General features: G+C 55.6%; 1 protein-coding gene across 4 annotated transcripts; it reads left to right on the top strand.

The window, feature by feature from the left end:
• The first annotated feature begins 4,269 nt into the window (after positions 1 to 4,269).
• On the top strand, positions 4,270 to 22,270 carry AMOTL2 (angiomotin like 2). 4 transcript variants are annotated; one of them, XM_006759794.2, is made up of 10 exons: positions 4,270 to 4,495; positions 7,290 to 8,081; positions 10,638 to 10,941; positions 11,950 to 12,094; positions 12,405 to 12,497; positions 16,436 to 16,731; positions 17,627 to 17,931; positions 18,683 to 18,900; positions 19,487 to 19,666; positions 20,458 to 22,270. In XM_006759794.2, exons 2-10 carry the CDS (start codon positions 7,351 to 7,353, stop codon positions 20,514 to 20,516), a joined length of 2,331 nt encoding a protein of 776 aa, XP_006759857.1. In that variant the 5' UTR covers positions 4,270 to 4,495; positions 7,290 to 7,350; the 3' UTR covers positions 20,517 to 22,270. The 4 variants fall into 4 exon arrangements, with proteins under 4 accessions (XP_006759857.1, XP_006759859.1, XP_006759856.1 ...); XM_006759796.2 differs by having other exon boundaries at positions 4,270 to 4,661; positions 19,490 to 19,666; XM_006759793.2 differs by having other exon boundaries at positions 4,270 to 4,661.
• Positions 22,271 to 22,869: the final 599 nt, after the last annotated feature.

The raw sequence follows: 22,869 nt of genomic DNA, 5'->3' as shown, positions 1-22,869 counted from the left end.
CTGCCTCCCTGCTCCCACACTCTCATCCTCCAAAATGAAAATCCCTGCTGTATAGTGCACTTGCCCCTTTCTTCTCTGCACCCAGTGACTTGTGAACTCTGAGAGGATGGAAACTCCCTTGGATTCACAGGGCCCGGCTCCAAGTGCATGCTCAGGAAATATTTTTTAAGGAATACATGCAATACATGACAGAAGAGATGCGTGGAAGGGTGAATAGGCGAGTTAAGTGCAAGGTATTTTCCTAGTGTCGATGATTTAAAGTTGTTTGTGTTAAAGATCATATGCGTCTCTTTAAAGACCATGTGAAAGTCCAGGAGAGGCTGAAGTGGGAGGAAAGCCAGAAACACAACTGTAGCCATTAATCCATTCTCAGAGGGGCTTGGTAGACATCTGTCTCCTGGATAAAACCCTGTCCCAAACATCCCTCCACCACCCTTCTCAGGGACCCAAGATCCACCTTGGGAGCCCTGGGAGCTGACCCAGCAGTGGGATTAGGCTCGCTAGGGGGCAGTCTTTTATCACACTGGCCCTGCTCCAGCAGCCGCAAAACCCTGGGTTCTTCTCTACAAGGAACCCTGTAAACTCAGGGCCTCCTCACATTCCCTGCAGCCTCTTGCCAAGAGCAGAGGGTCTCTCCAAGCAGCAGTGGCATGTCCACCAAATCAGTTCCCTGTACAAGGGAGCTGTGCAGAGAAGGCAGGTGTCTGGAGTCACACTGATATTGCAAAGCGATCTTCCCTTCTTCGCTGCCTCGAATGTGCCAGTTCTTAGTTCCTCATCCCTGCCTGATGGCTGCCCAGAGACGAATAAACTGGAGGGTGCACTCCTATAGATTGTCAGTTTATCCACCAATATCCATCAGACACTATTCCGAGACACATGCAGGACTGGGGATCTTGGAGGTTCAGGGCAGTTACAGACCCCAGAGCAGTGTTCAGAACTCCCTCCCCAGTGTGGGACCTCACCGCCTGCAGGAATCATCCCACCCCTGGGCCTGTAGGAACATCTGAGGCCAAGGGCACAGAGGAAGGCCAGCGACCAAAGGGGTATGTGCAGTTTGGAAAGTCAGAACTCCTTTAATTTTTAGGACAGCACACTCTTACCTCAACCATTGTGGGGCCTAATTTCAAAAATGCTTCATCTCTGGAGGAATTAATCCCCCAAAGACACTGGCATGCAGAGGCAGCCTGAGTCTGATGGAGATTCTGGGCCTGATACCTGGAGTGAAAGGAGGTGGTGGTGGTGGAAGGAGAGGATTTGGGGGTGGAAACCTGGGACAGGATTTCCCAGGGCTGGGCTTAAAAGGAGGTGAATAATGGACACAGGGTCTTACAGAAGGAGAAAGAGAATAAGGGCCCTCGATTGGCTCTTAAAACGAAGCCCTGGCACTTCCATCTCAAATGCCCAGGCTTTTGCTGGGAATTTGCTACCTGTCCCAGATCCTGGTGAGCTTTCTGTCCCCCATAACCTGTCAAAGGAAGTGTCCAGGAGAGGCTGGAAGGAGAATTTCACAACTAGCAGGGTCTTCCTTTGATGTTGCCATCTGGGCCCTGGAGCCCCTCCTCCACCAATTAACCATTTGGGAAATAGGAGACCATTCCTTTCCCAGCTCCATGGGAGGGGGCTGCTAGGTCTAGCTCAGAACTCACTTGCATATTTCCTGTTGGGTGCAGTGAGACACAGCCCAGGCCCAGGCTAAGGAGGGACGAGGGTGTGGGTGCCTGGATCCCTTGCTAAGGCCTGTACACACCTATGGTGCAGTCACACCCCTGGGAGCTGCAGTCTCCAGAGCAAAAGCATCAAGCCTGGTTTACTCTGAGAATTGGGTCACCTCTGCATCTTTCCTGGGCAGGATTCCAGACCCAGCCAGTCACACTGTCATCTGGAAAGAGTCATTACCTGCAGGGGGAAGGGGATAAGAGAGAAAGGCAGAGAGGGACAAAGCTGGGAAGAAGAAAGCACTGGCTCACTAGGGAAGCCTCTCTTCCTCTGCTGTAAGCAAAGAAGATGTCTGTGCTAGCCGGCTGGCCCGCCCAGGCCCCCCCTGTGCGCACCTGCCTCTGGCACATCTGAGCTGTGGTGACCCTCTCACCCAATCACCCTGCAGAGCCAGGTGTGGCTGCCAGCTCAGCCAGCTCCACTGAGGCCTCTGGCCCTGCCCTGCCTGGAAGGGCCCTGCCCTCCATCTTTGTAGAGAAGAGGAGAAAATAAAACTGTGTGCACATTTCCCATTCAGGTTTCCGGGTCCCTCTCCGCCTTCTGTTGCTCTGGGACATGGAGGTGAGTAGTCACGAGGGCTGATTTATGTCTGCGGCACACTTTCCCACTCCAAGATGCGCCTCCTTGACTCTAGCTCCCTTGGGCCCGCCCCTTTCGGCAACCATCTCAAGAATGTTTGCCAAGCATTTTGTCAGGTGTCCCCCGATGCCCCAAAGACAGAAACTGTACCATGTGACCTTTCCCTTGATTTTGCAACCCCAGAGTGCACATGTCTACACCCACTCTCACACCTCCACCAAGTGTTTCCAAGAAGAATGCTGTCCACAGGGTAAGGCCACCTGGGGACCTCTTCTCTCTTCCTTTTCATTTCTCAGATTTCTACCTAGTGTATCTAGTTGAGACGGGGACATATTGGCCATAGTTTCCCTTTGTGAGGTGGTCCTTGGGTAGCCAAATATCCCTCCGCTTGGCACAAATGACTTATTTTCTCATTTGTCCCAAAGCTGATCACTGTTTGCAGAGATATGCCAAATGAAATATTTGGCTTCCAAGTAAATCACACACACACATACACAAATATTTTGGGAGGGTTTTATTAAAAATTAACAATGTCCCTGGATAGTAAATAGCTCTTTAAACTTACAAAGTTTTCTTGTTCCTGCAAACTTTATGGTGAGGGGAGGAGGCGATGACCCAGACACATGTGGAAGTTAGCCCTGGTTCTCCTGGTGGACAGCACTGACACAGACCCTCTCCCCTCTCCAATATGTGTTAGGAGGCCCTGTGTGGTTAGGGCTGAGGAACGCCAACAGAGCCGTGGGGGAAGGGAAAGGCAGGTGCGGAGGGTGTGTCAGAGCAGGCTTTCTGAAGAAAGGGTTTCCATCAGCACAAACGGACCAGCTTGGTGGGAAGGTGGGGGAGGGAGGGAGGGTCCTAAATGCAGAGGAGAGAATTCCATCCAGAGGAAAAACAGAAGTGGACATGGGGGGTGTTGGTGGCTGGAGGGGATATAGGGGGAAATGAAGACACCGGACCAGAGAGAGGGCAAATGGGGAGAGGTGGGCTCCCAGAGCCTGGCCTGTCCCTCTAGGGAGCCTGGATTACGGTGGCCATGGAAGGGTTTTGAGAATGAGAAACTAAGCAGCCCAGTGGTTACCTGGCTTGTCACTTACTCCCTGTGTGACCCAGGGCGATCTAATTAACCTCTCAGAGACTTGGTGTCACTTATAACACAAGGATGGTAACAGAACTCCCTGGCAGGATGACTGGGAGGGCCGAGTGGGATGACTAGGAGAAGAGCCGGTGGTGGCACACCGGGCGCTCTGCGTAAAGAGCTGCCCATGACTGCCTTCTTCGGTTAGAGTTGGACAAAGCGCCTGGCGGCAGGTGATTCAATCGGTTCGGTGGATCACGTTAACTGGTACTTTTTCCAACCCAGATTCACACTTCCTGTGGAGACAGGTCCTAAAAGAGCTGGCAAAGGTGTCTGTAAACAATAAAAGTGCAATTCAAAGGTCGCCACGAGCGGTGAAAGCAGTGGGGGTTAGGAAAGGGCTCCAGGCAGGAAGCAAAGTCTTCTCTTCCCAAGGGTGCACGGTCCAACCAGGCAGAGGTGACTTTGCAGCCCTCCTTCCTTCCCCCTGAATGCACACACATACACACACTGAGCCCCCCCAATCCCCTTGCCCAGTCCTCTCCCGCAAGGACACCTGGAATCCTTCAGGGACACGCGGTGTACATCCCTCTGTGTCATCCCGCCCGTGGGATGAAGGGGTGATAGGAAGGCGGGGACGGGGTTGGGGAAGGTATTGGACTGAGTCGGATTAATTTGCCCCAGCAGTTGCGAAGGCAAAGCATATGGGAGCGGAAACGGGGAGCGGGATGGGAGGGGCGCAGTGCGTCCTGTAGAGCCCAGAGCAGCCCGGGAACAGAGCTTGGGGGCCAGCCCCGCGCCAGGCCCGCAGCGCCGCCTCCCCGGAGGCCGGAGGGGGCCGGGAGGAGGGAGCGGGAGGAGGCGGAGGGCGGAGGGCGGAGGAGGCGGCGCGCTGAGAGGTTATTTGTGGTTCGCTTTGATCCCTAGGGGGAACCTGAAACTCTCACATTCCTGGCATAGCAGCCGCCTCCAGCGCGGGCCGACCCTGAGGCTGCGCGCTGGGGCCCGAGCGGCCAGAGCATCGGCGCCGCCGCCGAGTGCACACCTCCGCCGCCGAGCTGAGCCGAGAAGAGCCGGGCTAGGTCGTCGGGTCTGACGGCGCTGAGCACCGCGGCCTCAGCGGTAAGGAAGACCGATCGGCGCTTCAGGCAGCGCACGGGGCCGGCAGGGACGCGCCCCAGTGGAATCCCGTGCCCTGGCGCGGCCCGGTCTTTTCCGCGAGCAGGAGCGCGGCGGACCCAGCATCCTCATCAGGGGGCAAGGGAGCCCTTTCTAGGCAGTGACAAAGGTGGGCAAGGGCCTCCCCGCCCCAGGGGGCCGCGCCGTGCGCCCGCAGTGGGGGAGTTCTCGAAGGCGCGCGGGTCCCCTGGAGCGGGGCAACTGGGCAGCCTCTGGGGAGAGCGGGGTTCGTGTTTGGGTCGCGGGTCGAGGAGAGGGGCGCGAAACAGCACTAGAGGCGCCGTTTCGAATTCAAGTCTCAGGGCCCTGGGGCTGATTTGATTCGGTGGGGGTTACAGGTGCCTTTGCCCCCCAACTAGTCCAAGAATTCCTCTTTGTCTTCCTTGGAAAATCCTCTTTGGAGCCACGATTTGGCTCTCACTTAGAAAGAATGCAGCCTGCCGTCCAGCCCGGTGACGTCAGCGCTGGGGCATTCGGAAAACAAAGAGGGCTGGCGAGGGAGGGAAGGAGGCGGGCCCACGACGCTTAAAAGACCTCCCCGGGCCACCGGCTACCTTCGCCCGCTGGCTCTAGGCGCACGGACAGCCCCCCGAGTGCTTGTAGTCGCCTGGGAGTGCGGGTAGGGCGGGCTCCCCGGCTGCGGTGCGGTTGGAGAGACCCTCACTCACTCTTTTCTTAGGCGAGCGTGAGCCCAGGCAAAGGCCGGAGACGGGTGCTGGTTTGGAAAGGAGGGCTTCCGAGACCCCGGCGCGCTATTGCGGCCGGCGTGAACCGCGGAGGTGGGGTGGGGGGGGCGCAGATTTCAGTAACGGCTCGGCTACAAAGATGTGCATCTGAGGGTCTTGACGAGCGCAAACTCAGGAGGAGAGGCCCGGAGGGAGGGATTCCCTGCTCCCAGGCACATCGCTGGGGGGAAGGAGGCCGGGAATCTGTCCCCTGTCAGGCGGACAGTGAGGGACTTAGGAAATGCCTGGCGGTTGAAAGTCCAGGGCAGCGATTTTCAACCTTTTTCATTTATTGGCACACATAAACTAATTGCTAAAATTCTGCGGCACACCAAGAAAATTCTATTTTTTTGCAGATCTGGCAAAAAAAAATAGATATAATTTTGATTCATTCACACTGGAGGGCTATTGTTGTGTTGGCTGTTGTCGTTTTTTCATTTGGCAATCTAAGGGAAAAGAGGTCAGTGCCCCGGACTAAATAGTCAGGTATTGCATGTTTTAAAAATTCCTGTGGCACACCAGTGTGCCTCCTCGTAGCACAGCGTTTGAAAATCGCTGCTCTAGGGCGAACTGATTCTTCTTTGTGTTGCCTCTGGTAGCCCTGAAGTCTTGCCTCTCCACTCCAGGAGTGTGTAGGGGAAGGGGACGGCAAGTTGGGTGCCAGGAAGGATGGGGACAGAGATGTCCTCCAGACTTATCTCCTGCTCCTCAGCTGTGGGCAGCTAGGAGGAGGGAGTGGAGGAGGAATGGCTGCACTGACAACCTGCCAAGCGCAATGCAGCAGCCACTGGATCTAGTTTTGTGGCAAAGGAAGGGCCACATTCCTCTCATTCCCCTCCTCCCATGCACACAGGACCTGTGGAGGTGTGGGTTTTGTTTGGCTTTCCCTGAATCCCAGTGTGGAGGGTTGTGTTGGAGGAGGCTGTGGAAAGGAAGGCCGCCTTCCAGGCATGAGCCACTGGGAGCCCAAGCTCCAAAGGGAACACCTTTCCCAGGACGTAATCTCCCTGCACTCACAGCCCCCAGCCTCCAGCTCCAGGTCCCTGCAACCAAGAGCCACCCCCTCCTTCCCTTACTCCTCCATTTGGCTCAAGTGGGTGTTACTGATGTCCAGATGTGAGAGCCCATCTGCTATGTGGCTAGAGGACCATAGGGGGCTTTTCCAAGTAGTGTGTGTGTGTGTGTGTGTGTGTGTGTGATGATGGTGGTGGTGGTGGTGGCTGACGGTAATTGTAAACTCAAAGACGTCCATCCTTTCTTTTCCCCTTGAGTGCCCATACAGATACTGTCAATACACACAGGCTCTGTGACTGACCCACAAACCTTGATGGGTCGCACCTTTTTGCCTCATCTCACAGAACCATTGCCCTATTGTAGTGTCTCTTCTTTCATCCTTTATTCACCAATCCAGAATCATTTCTCCTTTTTTCTATTTACCTTGCAGAGTGACTGCCATGGTCATCCCATGACAAGGAGGGCTCCACAGGGTAAAGGGTGGTGTTAGCTAAAGCTCAGGCGTGCATTATTTAATCTAGAGGGTGCTGGGGGCTGTTTGCCCAGGGCTTCTACTGGATTGGACTCATTCTTTATCACCTGCCAATAAAGTGAGGCCCTGTGCACCCCCTGGACTGGACAGCTAAGTGGTTTGATTTGACCTAGGCCTGTTCTGGAGTTTCTCATCAGGCTCTTTGATGGGTGGCTGACTGCAGGAGGCTATGGTTTCTGGTTGATTACCTTCTAGGTACTGGTGTCTTTCTCTAAGGCATAGTAAGTCCCCATGAATATAGTTATAATGGCAATCCTTTGCCGAAGATTATAGTGCATCAGAACTCAACAGCCATTGCCTCTTTTAATTTGCAACTTTATGCAGCAAGTGTTATTCTTTCCATTTTTCTGTTGGAGAAACAGGCTCAGAGCTTAGATAACTTGCATTAATCAGTAGGGGCAGCACTGGCAAAGTTTGCCCCTTTCCCATGTGCCTCCACTCATTGTTCTTCTTTCTTTCTTCCTAGGTGCCCTGGGGCCACGTGCCTCTGGCCATTGTCTGGGTGGGTGTGTGCAAGCTGAGGAAGCATGAGGACGCTGGAAGACTCCTCTGGAACAGTCCTGCACCGCCTCATCCAGGAGCAGCTGCGCTATGGCAATCTGACAGAGACACGCACGCTGCTGGCCATCCAGCAGCAGGCCCTGCGGGGTGGGGCTGGAGCTGGGGGCACAGGGAGCCCCCAAGCCTCCCTGGAGATTTTGGCACCTGAGGACAGCCAGGTGCAGCAGGCCACAAGGCAGGAGCCCCAGGGCCAGGAGCACCAGGGCGGTGAAACCCACCTGGCAGAGAATCCCCTCTACCGGCTGTGCCCACAGCCCAGCAAGGGTGAGGAGCTGCCCACCTATGAGGAGGCGAAAGCCCACTTGCAGTACTATGCGGCCCAGCAGGCAGGGCCCCGGCCACATGTTGGCGACCAAGATCCCCGAGGGGGCCGTGGAGGCAATCGGAGGCAAGATGAGGCCCTGCGAGAGCTGAGGCATGGCCATGTGCGCTCCCTGAGTGAACGGCTCCTGCAGCTGTCCCTGGAGAGGAATGGTGCCCGCGCCCCCAGCCACATGAGCTCCTCCCACAGCTTCCCACAGCTGGCCCGCAATCAGCAGGGCCCCCCACCCAGGGGCCCCCATGCCGAGGGCCCGGAGCCCCGTGGACCTCCACCTCAGTACCCACACGTTGTGCTAGCTCACGAGACCACCACGGCTGTCACCGACCCGCGGTACCGCGCCCGCGGCAGCCCACACCTCCAGCATGCTGAAGTCAGGTAACTGCCGACCGTGCCCTTTCGAGCCCTTGGACTTCCTGTCAGGGTACTCCCAGGATAGAGAGCCTCCGGAGCCCCTTGTGTCACGGCTCCTTCCCAAGACGGAGGAGCTAATAATGCCCAGAGCGGGACTTGGCCAAGGTCACAGGAGAACTGGTGACATCCCTTGCTTTGATTGGGACATGGACACTGTTGTTGAACTACCTATAGCCGTCAACTAACGAGTGTTCCCAGGGGGTACGAATTACAGCAGGGAGTTAAAGGTTAGGTTTCAGAAAGAACTTGCTAAAGGCAGGGTTGGGAATCATTGCCCAGCTCTAAGTTAAGTGGGAAGAAGGGGACCTCCTTCTCTGAGTATTGGGAAGTGTGCCTAACTGGAGGCAGGGAGGACCAAATGGCCTCCTCAGAGATCTCCCGTTCTGCACCAGGGCAGAGTTGCCCTGTCTCTACTGTCCATTTCCTTTCATGTTTATCCCTGTGATCCATGTGTCTGCAGGCTGGAGGGGGACAGGATTCAGGGTCTAGATGAGTCCCGTTCTGTGGAGGCTCTGAGAGGCTGCTGGGGGACGTGGAGTTTCGTTCTAAGGGAAGGAAAGCCTTTGGAGGGTATGATGGGCTTACCTTTTTAAAAAGGCCTCTCTGGCTGCCTCTAGAGAGTGGAGCCTAAGGGACAAGCATGGAGACAGGGAGCCCAGAGAGTGCAGAAATATGGGTTCCTAGAAATGAAGTTGACACACTCTTCATTTCACACACCATGAGTCATCCCACGGGGGTCCAGGATCCCCCTTCCCAGAGGGACCTGAGGATCTGCCATCTCCATTCCTCTGATGGCTCAAGGTCAAAGTCTGCTTCTCCTCGTGCGTGCTGATTCTTCATTTAGTCACCCACTTTCCCACCATTTGGCCTTTCCTTGCTCTCGAGAAATGAGTGACACAAGGATGTTGGTATTGGAGGAACCAGAGAGCCTTGTGGGTTCTCCGCAGCCTTTACCTCCCAGGCCCCCTACCTTATCTCCCTTCTCAGTGCTGGGCTGGGGAAAGTTTCGGAAGCTGAGTCGTGGTTTCTTCTTTGGGACCAGCCTTATTGAACCCTGTCAGGAAAAGATAATATCATGGAAAGGAAGTAGACTGTTTGCAGGAGAACAAAAAAAGGGAGGTAGGGGGCAGGGAAGGGATAGCAAGTGTGAAGGGAAAGGGGACGCTATTCTTTCTGGGAGCTAAGTCATCCCCAAAGAATGCCAGTTGTGTCTGCCAGGCCCGGTGCAGGGGGAGCACGTTCGTGAAGCCACCCCGAGAAGGCCGCATTAGGCAGGGCAGGGGGACTGGGCATTTCAGTGAGACCCTCTGCTCAGCGCTCACCGGAAGCTCTACCTTAGCTGATCCGATGAGGACTGTGTTGGGAACTGAAGGCAGGGCCTTTTAGCCTAGGGTCCTGAGAAGAACAAGGGAGCAAGGCTGCAGGGGAAGGGATGAGGGGAGGGCGGGCATGAGGACTGAGATGATGGACCCAGAAGTGGAATTAAGTTTTTATGGGGTTTCTGGAAATTGGACAATTCATGGCAAAACGGAGACCATCTGTTGTTTTACACTTGGAGTCACAGGCCACTTGCTCTTTGCTCCCTCCCTCAACACAAGACCCTGAGGCTTGAGATACACCAGTGCTAGAAGCCGGTCAAGCGTTGTCCCTGAACTCAGGCTCTGGTGGTAGTCCAGGGGCAGCCCCTCCACCTAAGGAAATGCAGTGTTTGGGTCACACTTACTCTTTAAACAGAGAGTAAGTTGCGGTCCCCACTAGGAGAGGGAGAGGATGGGCCACCATTATGGTAGCACCTGCTGTAGGCCCAGCACTCTGCCAGGCCTGTATGTCCCAGGCAAACCCCCTTGAAGCCAGAGATGCCTACCCTCAGGATCTAGCAGAGCCATGCTGGCACCTTGGGGATTTAAATGCCTACTTTGTCAGACTGGAGCTCAGACTCCTCTGACCTCTGTCTCGCCACTCTAACCTTAGCCACAGTCTTCTAAAAATGTTCCTGCAAGGGCCCCGAACTAGGAGGGGAAAACGTGTGTGCCCCGCTGGCAGGTGCTAACGTCACGTGACGCCTGACACTAGAGGCTCATAATAGACACAGAGGTAGCTGCTGGGGATCAGCCACCACGTGGTCCAGGGACCTGGAAGGCGGTGTGCTCAGTCAGGATGGATGTGGCCTCCAGACCCCAAAAGAACCTGCCTTTGATTAGAAGGTTCCAGTGTGTATTTTTAAAGATGCCTTCTTTAAGCACTGGTTTTCTTTAAGCCCAGGACTGCCCAGGCTAATCCCTAAGGCCCTGGCCACATTGATGCTGGGAGAGAAGCAAGCCTTCTGGCCCGAATCCCCTCTAGCCCTGCTCTCCTGGCCCTAGAGGGTCTTAGGCTGACACCTTGTGGAAAAGGGCTTTCCCACTGTGGGGAGGCTGAGTTGACTTGTCTTTCTAGTATGCCCAGGAGGACTGGGCCGACCCAGGGCTGCTCTGGGGGTGGTCTGTGCAGTCTCTGAGTATCATCTCTTCTGTTCCCCAGGATCCTGCAGGCCCAGGTGCCTCCTGTATTCCTCCAGCAGCAGCAGTACCAGTACCTGCAGCAACCCCAGGAGCACCTTCCACCCCCACACCCATCTGCTCTGGGCCATGGCCCACTAGGGTCCCTCAGTCCACCTGGGGTGGAGGGGCCAGCAAGCACCCAGGCCTCCTCGGCCACCTCGGGCAGTGCCCAACTGGCCCAGATGGAGGCTGTGCTGAGGGAGAATGCCAGGCTACAGAGGGACAATGAGAGACTACAAAGAGAGCTGGAGAGCTCAGCGGAGAAGGCTGGCCGAATGGAGAAGGTAGGCCCTGCTGGGGCCTCAGGGGCAGGGGGAGGAAGGGACCTGAAGGCTGATTGGGGAGTGGGCTATCGAAGGGGAGGCAGCAGAGTCTGAAAGCTTGTCTGGCTGGGCTTTCTACTCGTCCCTCTGCCCCCCACCCCCTAATCCCTCATGCACACTCCCTGGCTGACTCCAGACAGCTGGGGAGCAGCCGCGAGGCCAGCAGAGCAGGTCTGGAGCATGAGCAGTTGCTGGCCAGGGGTGATTAGAAAGAGCTCATTCACCAGCTCCCTGCACACTCGCACCCCTCCCCTCCCGCGGACACCTCCCACAGAGAGCCCTTTGTGTCCCCCACACAACAGCAAGTCTGTCCTAGGCCAATCCTAGCCAAAGAGAAAGCCCCTCCTCTTGGAAAAAAACGAGCGACTTATTGGAATCACAGGCCAGCTAGGAGCACGTGCGGAACCTGCCAGCAGCCAAGTGGGAGGGGCAGCTGGGCCGGCTGGCCCTCTACAGTGGATGGCGGTGGCCAGAGGAGCAAATACTCTGGGCAGAGGCGACTCAGACGGGAGTCCAGTGCCCCATTCTTTAGTGAAGGTCTACTGCTGTGTGTTCAGCTTTAGCCGGTGGCCTCAAACCTCCCGTGGCTGTCCTGTGGTGTCTAAAATAGGTTAAACCTCAGAACATGGCTGGAATCCTTTTGTGCCCACTGCTGGCCCACTGGGCTCAGATTGAAAAGCTGTGTTTAGTCACCCTGGAGGTACCTAGTCCTGGGTTCACTAGGCATCTGGGCCTTAGGAAGGTTGACAGGACCCTGGCTTGCTGGCCCCAGCAGTCTGGTCCATGGCCCGAGGCTGCAAGCTTCTGACCCTCCTACTGTTGCCACCTGGATTTTTTGCTCTCGTTTTTCATCCTCTCCTCTCACCTTCTCTAATGGAGAGCAGATCAGCCTGGGCCTGTGGAGGGGGTTTCGAAGCCACACACAGCCCGGGAGCTCGCCCCTTCAGCTCTGCTGTCTGCCTCTTGCAGCTGGAAAGCGAAGTCCAGCGGCTCTCTGAGGCCCACGAGAGCCTGACGAGAGCCTCTTCCAAGCGGGAGGCCCTGGAGAAGACCATGCGGAATAAGATGGACAGTGAGATGAGGAGGCTGCAGGACTTCAACCGGGATCTTAGAGGTGAGAGCCGGTCACCCCGCTGGAACTGTCCTCTGAGTGTAAATGGACTCAAAGAGGGCCAGGTTGAGACCCCTGGGGGCCACCTTGATGGAGATGCTCGTTCTGAGTTCTGGACCTTGGAGCCCCCTGTGGAACTCGCATTTATGTGGCCTTAGCTGCTCCCTCCTCATCAGGCCCTGAGCTGATCCCGGGGCTCCCCTATGAGTCCATCCCTACCTGGGAGAATGCAGCCCCATAGATAGGATTCCAGGGGACACCTGGGTAGGCAGCTTCATTGGATACTCAAGCATCTTTTCTTTATTTCAAACAGAGAGATTGGAATCTGCAAACCGCCGCCTGGCAAGCAAGACGCAGGAGGCCCAGGCCGGCAGTCAGGACATGGTGGCCAAGCTGCTTGCTCAGAGTGAGTAGGGGTCCCACTCAGAAGCCTGGCCAGGTGGGTGGGTGGTGGGACCATGGAAGCCCCTCTGGACAGTAAGGACTGGATCTTCCCCTTGTCAAACAGGGCTTTGAGCACAGGCTTACTGGATGCCTACTATGCACCGAGCACTGGACTGGGCTGGGGCGAGGGGTGCCTTCCGAAGAAGAATATTTGGTTCTCTACTTATTGGGGAGATCAGTGAATACAGGAAGGGACAGCTGGCGATCAGTCATTTGCTGAGCTGTGGTGCTGACCATCAGTGCAGGGTTCTTCAGAAGCAGAGGTGTAGTGGGCAGTGGAGGAGGCAGGATCGCTCTGGAGATGGTGAGAGGAAAGAGAGGAAGAGTCTAAGTTTCCCCAAAGTTTCAGGCAACAGAAGGGTTGGGGATCCTCAATGCACAGGTGAGAAGCTGCAGAGCATGGCAGCACCTGAAGACAGCAAAAATGGGTTCCTGGAGCTTAACCAACAGGTGCAGCCTCCAGAAGGGGCTGGGAGGCTTCCCTCCAGGGGTTGGTCGAAGCCGTGTTGAAGAGCAGATGAGTTGATTATTGGCTATTCCATTCAGTCTTTCATTGGTTCCTCAGCTGCACTGTGCTAGTGTTGCACAGAGGGTGAAAACAGGCCTGGAAAGATACTGTGGCCTGGAGGTGAGAGGGACTAAGCTTGAGGAAGGAACAGAGTAAAGGAGCCACAGATCCGAGGGAACAGGGTGCCCTGGCCCTGGAGACCAGTGACTAGGGGGTCCCCAGTGGCCAGAGAGAGAGGCTCTGTGGGAATGGCAGGAATGGAGAGGGCCACAGGTGAAGAAGCAGCTGGAAGTTTCAAGGAGAGGTGCATGGGGGTGGGGTGGGGGCAGAGGAAGCACTAAGCTCAGCAGCAGGAAGCTGTAGCAATCAAAGAGGCATTTATTGAGCTCCTACTGTATGATCCTACTTTGTTTTATAGTGATATTTGGGGGGGCGGTGCAAGAAGAGGAATGGACGTGGCTGGTGTCTAGGTGAGGGTGGCCTTGAGGAAGGAACCTTCAGGAAGCCTACTGTGGTTGGCACGGCTAGTCCGGGTGACCAGAAATAGTGGAGCCACAGGAGGAGTGAGCTGTGACTGGCAGCACCTCCTTCTTCCTCCGGGAGAGAGAGTTCAGGGCCTGGAATGGGAGAACACAGCGCTGAAGGGTGCTAGGAGGGAGGTGATGGGTGGTGGGGGAGTAAGGGGGTGATGGGTGCAACCTTTGGGGGTCTGGAGAGGACCAGTTGCTGGGGGGAGGCAGAATAGGGGTGTCTGGTAGGAAAGGGCCTACTTCTGGGCCCTGGATCTGCCAAACAAAGGAAGTCACTGCGAGTTTCTGGGAGCCTGGGAGCCGGCAGAGGAGGGGCGTGGGGGAACCGGCCTGGAGGCGTTTCCGCTCCCTGGGGAGCGAGCGCCAGGCTGTTCTTGGCTCCTCTCTGGAGCCAGTAATCTCACAGCCGCGGGTGACCTGGATGCCTGGCATTCCAGAGCCGCTGGGCTGTTCTGCTGTGGGCCGTCCCCCCTCTGCTTCTGGCTGCACAGCCCTGCCCCCTTCACCTGGCCCTTCCCCTCCCGCTGCTGCTTTGGGAGGAGAGAGTGGACACAAAGGCAGAGTGGAGTGTGCAGGTGGGGGTGAGAGGGGCTCGATTTCTCAAGGCAAAAGGGCATCCCCCTGCTCCCTCCACAGCTTGTTCTGCCTCTCCCTTCCCTCCCCCCATCCCCCGCAGGCTTCCTCCACCCAGAAAATTCCCTCCCAGACTGGCAGGACCATGGTTTTATCCTGGTAGCTGGGGATAGCCAAGGCCTGAGAACTCCCAACCCCTGTTAGGGCCCTAGAGGTGTGTGAGGCGGCAGGAAGCTACTGGAAGCAGAAAGCTAAGACCTCCCACCCCTCCCCAAAGGCTGAGGAAAGCCAAATAACTCTTCCTTGCTCCTTAATAGCCATGGGGAAACACAGCACTCTCAGGGAGAATGTCTCTGGGTGACCTCAGCCTCTCTTCCACCCCCTACTAGTATGGAAGTGTGATCCCCATCGCCAGTGCCACTGCCCCTCCCACCAGGCAGGCCGCACAGACCCCAGCCCTCCCTGCTCTGGTCGTGCCCGACCCTTTCTGGGGGCCTGGCGGTGAGCCCTGCCACCTGGTTCTCCTAGCTCTACCCCCCTTGGCAGTTCTTTAGGACAGGAGGACAGTTATGATACGACTGCGATGAGATACAGGCCTCCTGCAAACTCTGTGAGCTGTGCTGTTGAACCCACCCAGGAGAGGGTCATTGTCTCTCGGTCTAAACTCTCAGTCTGCTGACCCTGCCTACTCTCTCCACCCCCTTGCTGAATGCTAAGCCGGCCCAGTATGAACAACTCAATTTTCTGTCGTATTGAGCTTCCCCATCTTTTCCCTCCACACCAAGGCATGAGGCCAGCTTTGGGCCCAGCCTTCAGTAATCCATCGTCTGACCTGAGTCGTCTGTGACCTCCCTCTCCTCTCCCAGGGCCCCAAGTAATTGAATCCTCCTTTCTGCCTGCCCAGTTCCCAAGTGTCCAGTCTTCTGTCCCAGAACCTTACTGTCCTTTACAGTAATACTTAGCCACACGTAACCCCAAGATTAAAATTAAATAAAACAAAAAATTTAGTTTCTCCCTCCAACCAGCTCCATTTCCGGTGCTCACTGGCCGCCATGCCACATGGCTGCTGCACTGACTGGCACAGTATCGGGCAGTCTCATTACAGCCGAAACCCCACTGTGCTGGGATAGTGCCACTCCAGTGGCTCTGAGTGCCTCAGGCAGGCCCCGGGCCCAAACCCTTCTGCCCTCCAGCAAGGCAGGCAGTGGGCACGCTTGCCTGGGCGAGGCAAGCCTGGGAGGTGGCTTTAAGCCTAGAGCATCAGCTGAAGAATTCCGTGGTCTGGCTCAGGTCTTGCTTGGCCCAGCAGGTCTCAGAACAGAGCTCTCCTGGACAGCTAACAGGATGATGTAAAAGTCAGGATAGCTGGAACCCCAGACACAAATCTTTGGACCATCGTCATTTTCGCTGTGCTCCAAAGTTTGCATTTCTTTATGAGCCTGGATGCCCGCATCTCAGTGGTCTCCCTAGGCCATGGAAAGTAATGGGGCGGGGGTGTGGGGGTGGGGGGTGCGCATGCTGGGTCCATGGAATGAGCCCTGGAGTCCACATTGGGAGGCCCCGGGTGCAGAGTTTTATACTAAAGCCAGAAGCAGCCTGGTTTGGGGAGCCAGGCTGACTTGTGTTCCCATCTGGCAGTACCGTTCGCTTCTCCTGTTTCCTCCCCTCTAAGCTGGAAGTCACACATCCTACCTCGGAGGGGCTGTTATGGGAGGCTTCGGCAGAATAGGAAGTGTAGGTGCCCAGCTGGTAGGGTAGCTAACGGTGGTTCTCGTCCCTGTTCCTCCATCCTCCCACTTGAGCGATGTCCATGTCACAGCCCACCTGGGCCTCTGTTTTCTCATCTGTAAATGGGCATCACAGTTCCTGTCTGGTCAGCCTCTAGTGTCTTTCTGAGGCTCAAGGGAAATTGTGAATGTATTTTAGAAACCATGACACCTGGTACAAGTGGACAGTGTTTGGGGCTCTACCTTGGCAGGGCCATAGCCCAGCAGAGAGAGTATGTAACCTAGAGAAACAACTGCCAGGGCCCTGGTCCTGCGTGGCCATTGACTCCTAACTTAAACTGAGCCCCAGTTTCCTCACCCATAATGGGGTTAATAATGGTACCCAACTGCGGGGAGCTGATATAGGGCTGGACCCCGGCACCCAACTCTTAGGGTTGTTGAGTGGATAAGATGCAAGTGTGCTCACCCAGCAGTCAGCATGGAGCCTGGCCCTCCTTGGGCACCCAGTAGGGCCAGCCAGGGTGGCCACTGTCACTGACCGAGCCCCCCTCTCTCCCTGCAGGCTATGAGCAGCAGCAGGAGCAGGAGAAGCTGGAACGGGAGATAGCACTGCTGCGCGGTGCCATCGAGGACCAGCGGCGGCGCGCCGAGCTGCTGGAGCAGGCTCTGAGCAACGCCCAGGGCCGGGCGGCGCGAGCTGAGGAGGAGCTGCGCAAGAAGCAGGCCTATGTGGAGAAGGTGGAGCGGCTGCAGCAGGCACTCGGGCAGCTGCAGGTTGCATGTGAGAAGCGGGAGCAGCTGGAGCTACGTCTGCGCACGCGCCTGGAGCAGGAACTCAAGGCCCTGCGTGCTCAGCAGGTGAGCTGGGGAGCCCTGTGGAGGTGGCAGCGCTGGGACAGCCCCTGGAGAGGACAGTTTTAAAGCCGCTGGGAACCCCTGCACAGAGCGGGCAAGGCCCCCTTGGAAAGCAAGGGTGACCTCTGCTCTACCCTGGCTGCCAGGCTCCTCCAAACCTCCAGTCCCAGCAGAGGTTCTGCCACACGGCCTCGTGCTGATCTTGGGGACTCAAGACGTGGGCTTCTGTCCTCAGGAGCAGCAGGGGTTGGTGTTCTTGGTCTCTAGAAAAAGTGGTTCTGGATCTTTGATATAGAAGACTAGCTGCTCTTTTTTAAAAAATATATTTTATTGATTTTTTTACAGAGAGGAAGGGAGAGGCATAGAGAGTTAGAAACATCGATGAGAGAGAAACATCGATCAGCCGCCTCCTGCACACCCCCTACTGGGGATGTGCCCGTAACCAAGGTACATGCCCTTGACCGGAATCGAACCTGGGACCCTTCAGTCCGCAGACCGACGCTCTATCCACTGAGCCAAACCGGTTAGGGCAAGACTAGCTGCTCTTATGTGTCTCCCCACGATCAAGGGAGATGGTCACCCAGATCCTAAACTTTTGCCCTCACTTTGTACGGTGTAAATAACTCTGCTATTTGTGGACTAGATAGAGAGTTCTGTCTCCATTCCCAGGCTTACGCTTCCCACAGAGGTAGGATGACCAAGCCTCCTGGTATGGCCAGTGCTGTCCTGGTTTACACCTGTTATCCCAGTGGCGTTATGCAGAGCGCTCCTTTCCCAGTTCAGAGGATAATTTATGTGGTCGCCTGTGCAGAGGCAGACCTGAGTCCTCTGGGGGTGAGCGCCAGTGGCCGGCACACCCCAGCCTCCATCCTTGACCACAGTACTCCTTGCTTTGCAGAGACAGGTCGGCACCCCCAGTGGTGGTGGCAGTGGTGGGTCCCCAGAACTGAGTGCCCTGCGACTATCAGAGCAACTGCGGGAGAAGGAGGAGCAGATCCTGGCGCTGGAGGCTGACATGACCAAGTGGGAGCAGAAGTATTTGGAGGAATGTGCCATGAGGCAGTTTGCCATGGACGCAGCCGCCACCGCTGCTGCCCAGCGCGACACCACTCTCATCCGACACTCCCCCCAGCCCTCACCCAGCAGCAGCTTCAATGAGGGCCTCCTCGCCGGCGGCCACAGGCATCAGGAGATGGAAAGCAGGTTCGGCATTGCAGGCCAGGCCAGGGCCCCCGAGGTGGGGAGGGAGGTAGCAGTGTCCAGTCCTTAATCTCTGATGAACAGTCCCCTCTCCCCACATGGCTCAGCAGACCCTCCTACTTCTGAGCTGGCCCTGAGTGTTGGGCACACCAGGCGTTATATGCATGTCCTTTCCCAGAGATAGCAACTGAGCCCTGGACCTGCCCAGGAGACCCTGGCTGTGGAGGTGCTGGAACCCGCAAGGCTCAGGGCCTCTACCTCCTCCCCTTCCACCATGTAAATCAGAGACTTTCCAACTGAGGCCACACCATGTCCCACTCCGAAAGAATGTGGACTGGGTCCCTGGCTTGGGGGTAGCTAGCATTTTCTCTCCAACGATAATGCCAGAGGCCCCTCGATTTCATGTGTCCTGTGTTTGACTCAAAGGCACAAGCACATCGACTGAGCCCATTTGATGGTCAGCAGCTCTGGCGTTGCACCCAAGGGCGAGGGTTGTGCCATCGCTATCGTCAGATGAGTCCAGAACCCACCCCTGATGACCTGCCTTTACTGGTCTAGGAAGGGGTGGTTTTTAGAACATCGAAATCCCGAGCTCTGATGAACTTTCTGAAGGCCCCCTCCTGGCCCTGCTGCAGGGGCACTTGGGTCCAGCCTGGCTGTAGGAAGGGCTTTCCCTGTAACGTTTACCAGGTGGTAAAGGTGGGGGCTGCTGGGTCTGTGGGTCTAACGATGTGGGCATGACCTCTCCCCTCAGGTTAAAGGTGCTCCACGCCCAGATCCTGGAGAAGGATGCGGTGATCAAGGTCCTGCAGCAGCGCTCCAGGAAAGACCCTAGCAAGGCCCCCCAGGGCTCCCTGCGGCCCGCCAAGTCCGTACCATCTGTCTTCGCGGCTGCAGCAACAGCAACCCAGGGCTGGCAGGCGCTCCCCTCTAGTGAGCGGCAAATGGATGCCCCTGCCTGGTTGGCTGCAGGTGAGCAGGGGCTGGTGGGTGGCACAGGTAGAAGGGTAGGTTGCTCTGAGGCCTTTCCTCCCAGAACTGAAGCTCAGAGGAACCAGGACTTTCTAACCCTTCCCTGGAAGCCAGCTTAGACTCGCTAACTCCAACGATCCTGCCTCCCACAGCTGTCTTCGCCAGTGTGAAGTGGGGTGCTGCAGCCCCCCCTCCATACATTTCATCACCCTCTGTACCCAGCCACTTAGCATCTAAGTAAAAATAAAGCTCTCTGTGCAAAGGCACCTTTGAGGCAAGCCCCCTACACTCACTCCTTCTAAGCAGATGCCCTAGAAATTCTAGAATCCCTGCTGATTTTAAGATTTAATCTACAAAGAAGGGTTCTATCACTCAAAACGTTTGGAAACCAATCTAGCCTGATAGTTATTCCCATTTGGAAACAAATATTTGGTCCTAATTGAAGTTCTTGCCAACCAAGAGCAACCTACGGCACCTTTTGCTCACAATAGGTGCAGTTAACTTGGGGTGTCCTTCTTCATGGGGGAGGTGGGTGAGGGGCACTTGTTGTGGACGAGGCAATGACTATCACCCTCTGCCTTTCCAGCAGACAGGGCTCCTGTGGAGGAGCCAGTAGCCACTGCTCCCCTTCCTGCCCATGCCAAACACGGGAGCAGAGATGGCAGCACCCAGACTGATGGCCTCCCGGACAGCACCCCGGCCTGCCTGGGACTGGAGCCCGACGGCCTTCTGGGGTGCAGCAGTGGCCAGAGGACAGCCTCACTGGGTAAGTCCCCACTTCCTGCCTGCTGTGCTTAGCAAGGCTGAGGACACATTGGGGTGCGAACTACATTCAGTACCACACTCCTTCCCAGACCCCTTATGTTCACTGCCCCCACTCCAGGGGAGCCCTGCGCAGTGCCTGGCCAGCAGGGCATATGGCCCACCTCAGCGTGAACTTGAGGGCCGGTTGGGTGCATGAATAGAGGAACAGAAAACCCTGATTACAGACAGATCCAGAGTTCAGAAAGAAAGCCACCCCATTGGGAGACACTTTATCTCTTCTCTCCTAGTCTTCCTTACACATTTAATTGCCGATCTAAATATCTAAGACCGTGGAGATTGGCTAATTATCCCGATGGCACTCTCGAGTTGGAAGACTTCCTTTCGAAGGAGTCCAGGAAGGAGAAAGTTGAGAAGATGCCATTTAAACTTTTTGCTCCCTTTCACATTAGCCTTTGCATATTTGCTTGTGCCTCACGGCTCAGAAAACCACAGGCATGAAAAGAATGCAGCAGCCTGCCTCCCTCAGGGCCCTCCACCCTCCCTCCAAGCCCTCCAAGGAGTTCAAAGTTATAAACAAATGAGTCTTCCATGCAGGAGGTTGGGAGTCTGGGTGGAGAGCTGAGAGGGAGCAGAGCATTGTGCCTGTTGGCCAAGTTATGGGAACCCAGGTCCCTGGGAGCTGGGGCGGGAAAAGTTGGTGGAGAAAGATCCTGTCTTCAGGATGTACCAGAGTTGAACAGAGTGGTCTGGAAACACAGGCTAATGTTTGTGCCTATGCTCTCGTCTCTGTAGACTCTGTTGCTGCATCGAGAGTCCAGGACTTGTCAGACATGGTGGAGATACTGATCTGAAGGAGTGGGAGCCGCAGGGACTCGGAACCGTTCCCTGCTCTCCTCTGCCATTCGCGGCCATTCCAGCAGCCCTTCCAACTGCTGCTCCCCCACTTCTCCCAGCCGGGCACTCATTCCCATTGGCCATCTGGTCCTACGAGATTAGGAAGGATGCTACGGGGAGAGAGGGATGTACCTGTGCCCCAGAAGACCCTGCTTCTTAGCCCCACGTTCTTCCCAGGCTCATGCAGAATGAGGATTCAGCCTTTACCTGCTGCCCAAGCCTTGCTGCTGGGGTATCGACTGAAGAGAGCTGGGACCCTGTGCATCCCCAGTTGACAGGGAGGAAGGGAGCGGGTATATTGGTTTAGGGGCTAACTTCCAAGGATGGCTGCCCATGGACAACAGGTAGGCTGGTTCGGTAATGGAGTTGGCCATGGTGTTCCCCTCTGGCTAAGTGTGGTCCCGCCAACCTCATCTGCTCCTCAGCTACTCACTGCCTCCTTGGGACCACTAAGACTTGCTCCTGTGGGGGACCGTTTGAAGGTGTTAGTCCTGCAGAAGCCACGGCATCACCCCCTCACTGGCAGTGGGCAGGGGCTGATTAGTGGACTGGGATCTGCTGGGCAGTTTGTACATAACTCCCTTGCTTGTGGAACAGAAGATTGAAGCGTGCTGCTTCAGACTTGTCCCTCCTTCCGTGCTCTCATCCTTCCTGCCACGGTTCCTGGAACTTCTGACCAGCCTCCCACTTAGTTCTCAAGTTCTTGGCCCATGGATTTTGATACCGGTTGACCCGCAGAATATTTCGCTGTCTTTTTTTTTCCCATCTTGAGCCGTTTTAAATACCCATGGGACCCCCCATCACCAGCCTTGTGCAATGGCTCCACAGCTCCTGTCCCTGGGACATCCTGTCAGTCTGGTTATGACCCTGAGCCAGATGAAGTGAGCCACCACACGCAGACATCTGCCACGGTGGGCTTCCTTGCACCCAGCTCTCGAAGAGTCTTTGTTCCCACCTGGAAGGATTGAGCGAGGGAGCGATGCTGGTGAAAACTAGTCAATGAGCTACAAGATGTGACTCCGTTCTTTGAAGGGGGCCCCCATCACAGAGTGGCACCTGTGAGGCTGGCTCCTCCAGCTACCCGTGCCTGGCGCCCGGAAGCAGGGCCAGTGCTTGGAATTGAACGCAGCATCGCATGGCAGCTGCCGGCAGCACTGACTTTGACCTCTGGTCTTAAAGAGTGTCCAGCCCCCTGCCCCAGCTCAGCCCCTGGAGCGATTGGTGGGCGTGAGCAGTTTGTCTTGACTGTTTTTAGTTCTCCTTGAATCTTTGTTTTTTCCTTTCCTGTTTTTAAGCTCTGTATGTGTTATTTTATTCCCATGGTTCCTTTTTGAACATTTGCATTTGCTGGACAATTGCATATTTTTTTAAAACCCCCGTGTCCTCTTAAAGCTGAAAAATACATTTGGTTCATGTGCATTGTTTACAAAACAAAAAGAAAAAGAAAGGAGGAAAAAAAGGTAAAAAAGTATTGTGAAAGGAAAAAAAACACAACTTAATATATTTTGGATTAATATTTGGTATTTCTTTTAAAGTATTTTTTTGTGCTGTGAACATTTTCTGCCAAAGACCATGATGTGTGTCTGTATGTTTAAGTTATCGTAAATATTTAAAATGTAAACATGGCTGTTTTGTTATGCCACCCTGTACCAGGATTGCTGCTGCATTCCACTGGGTATTACAGTATTTTAATAAAAAATAAGAATTAAAAGTGGTGTCTGTACAGGTGAGACTGCACTGAGAAAGAAGGAACGCAAAGGGGATGGGATGGGGACTGGGTGGGAGCCACCCTTGTCATAGTGTCTGACCACTCAGCCCTGAACTGTACCCCCTCCCCCCACCCCTGTACTCCTGTGTGCCTCGGTTCTTAAATGTTGGCTAGAGCATGTCTATACACAGCCAGCTGAGGGTCACTGCCATTCCTCGTGTCGAGGAGTGAAGGGTGCCAGTTATTGATTTCAGAGAGGAAGGGAGAGAGAGGGAGAGAGAGGGAGAAACATCAACGATGGTAGAGAATCACGTCTCCCACTGGGGATCGAGCCTGCAGCCTGGGCATGTACCCTGACCAGGAATCGAACCCTGACCTCCTGGTTCATAGATCAATGCTCAACCACTGAGGCATGCCAGTCGGGCAGGATGTTGGCATTCTTTGCACTTTCACGGAGAACACTTCAGCCTTAGAGAGTCTGACAGATGGCAGCCTCTCGAGGTGGCTTTGCCCAACCGGCTTTGTGTGGCCACACACTGGTGACAACAGTAGGAGTGGGTGCCCAGAGGTGGATTTATTGTCCCCCCACACTCCTGTCTTCT

Source organism: Myotis davidii, unplaced genomic scaffold (genome assembly GCF_000327345.1).
Source record: "Myotis davidii unplaced genomic scaffold, ASM32734v1 scaffold415, whole genome shotgun sequence".
Lineage (NCBI taxonomy): Eukaryota > Metazoa > Chordata > Mammalia > Chiroptera > Vespertilionidae > Myotis > Myotis davidii.
Note: the sequence above shows the minus strand (reverse complement) of the source record. Positions and strands in the feature narration are given on the sequence as shown.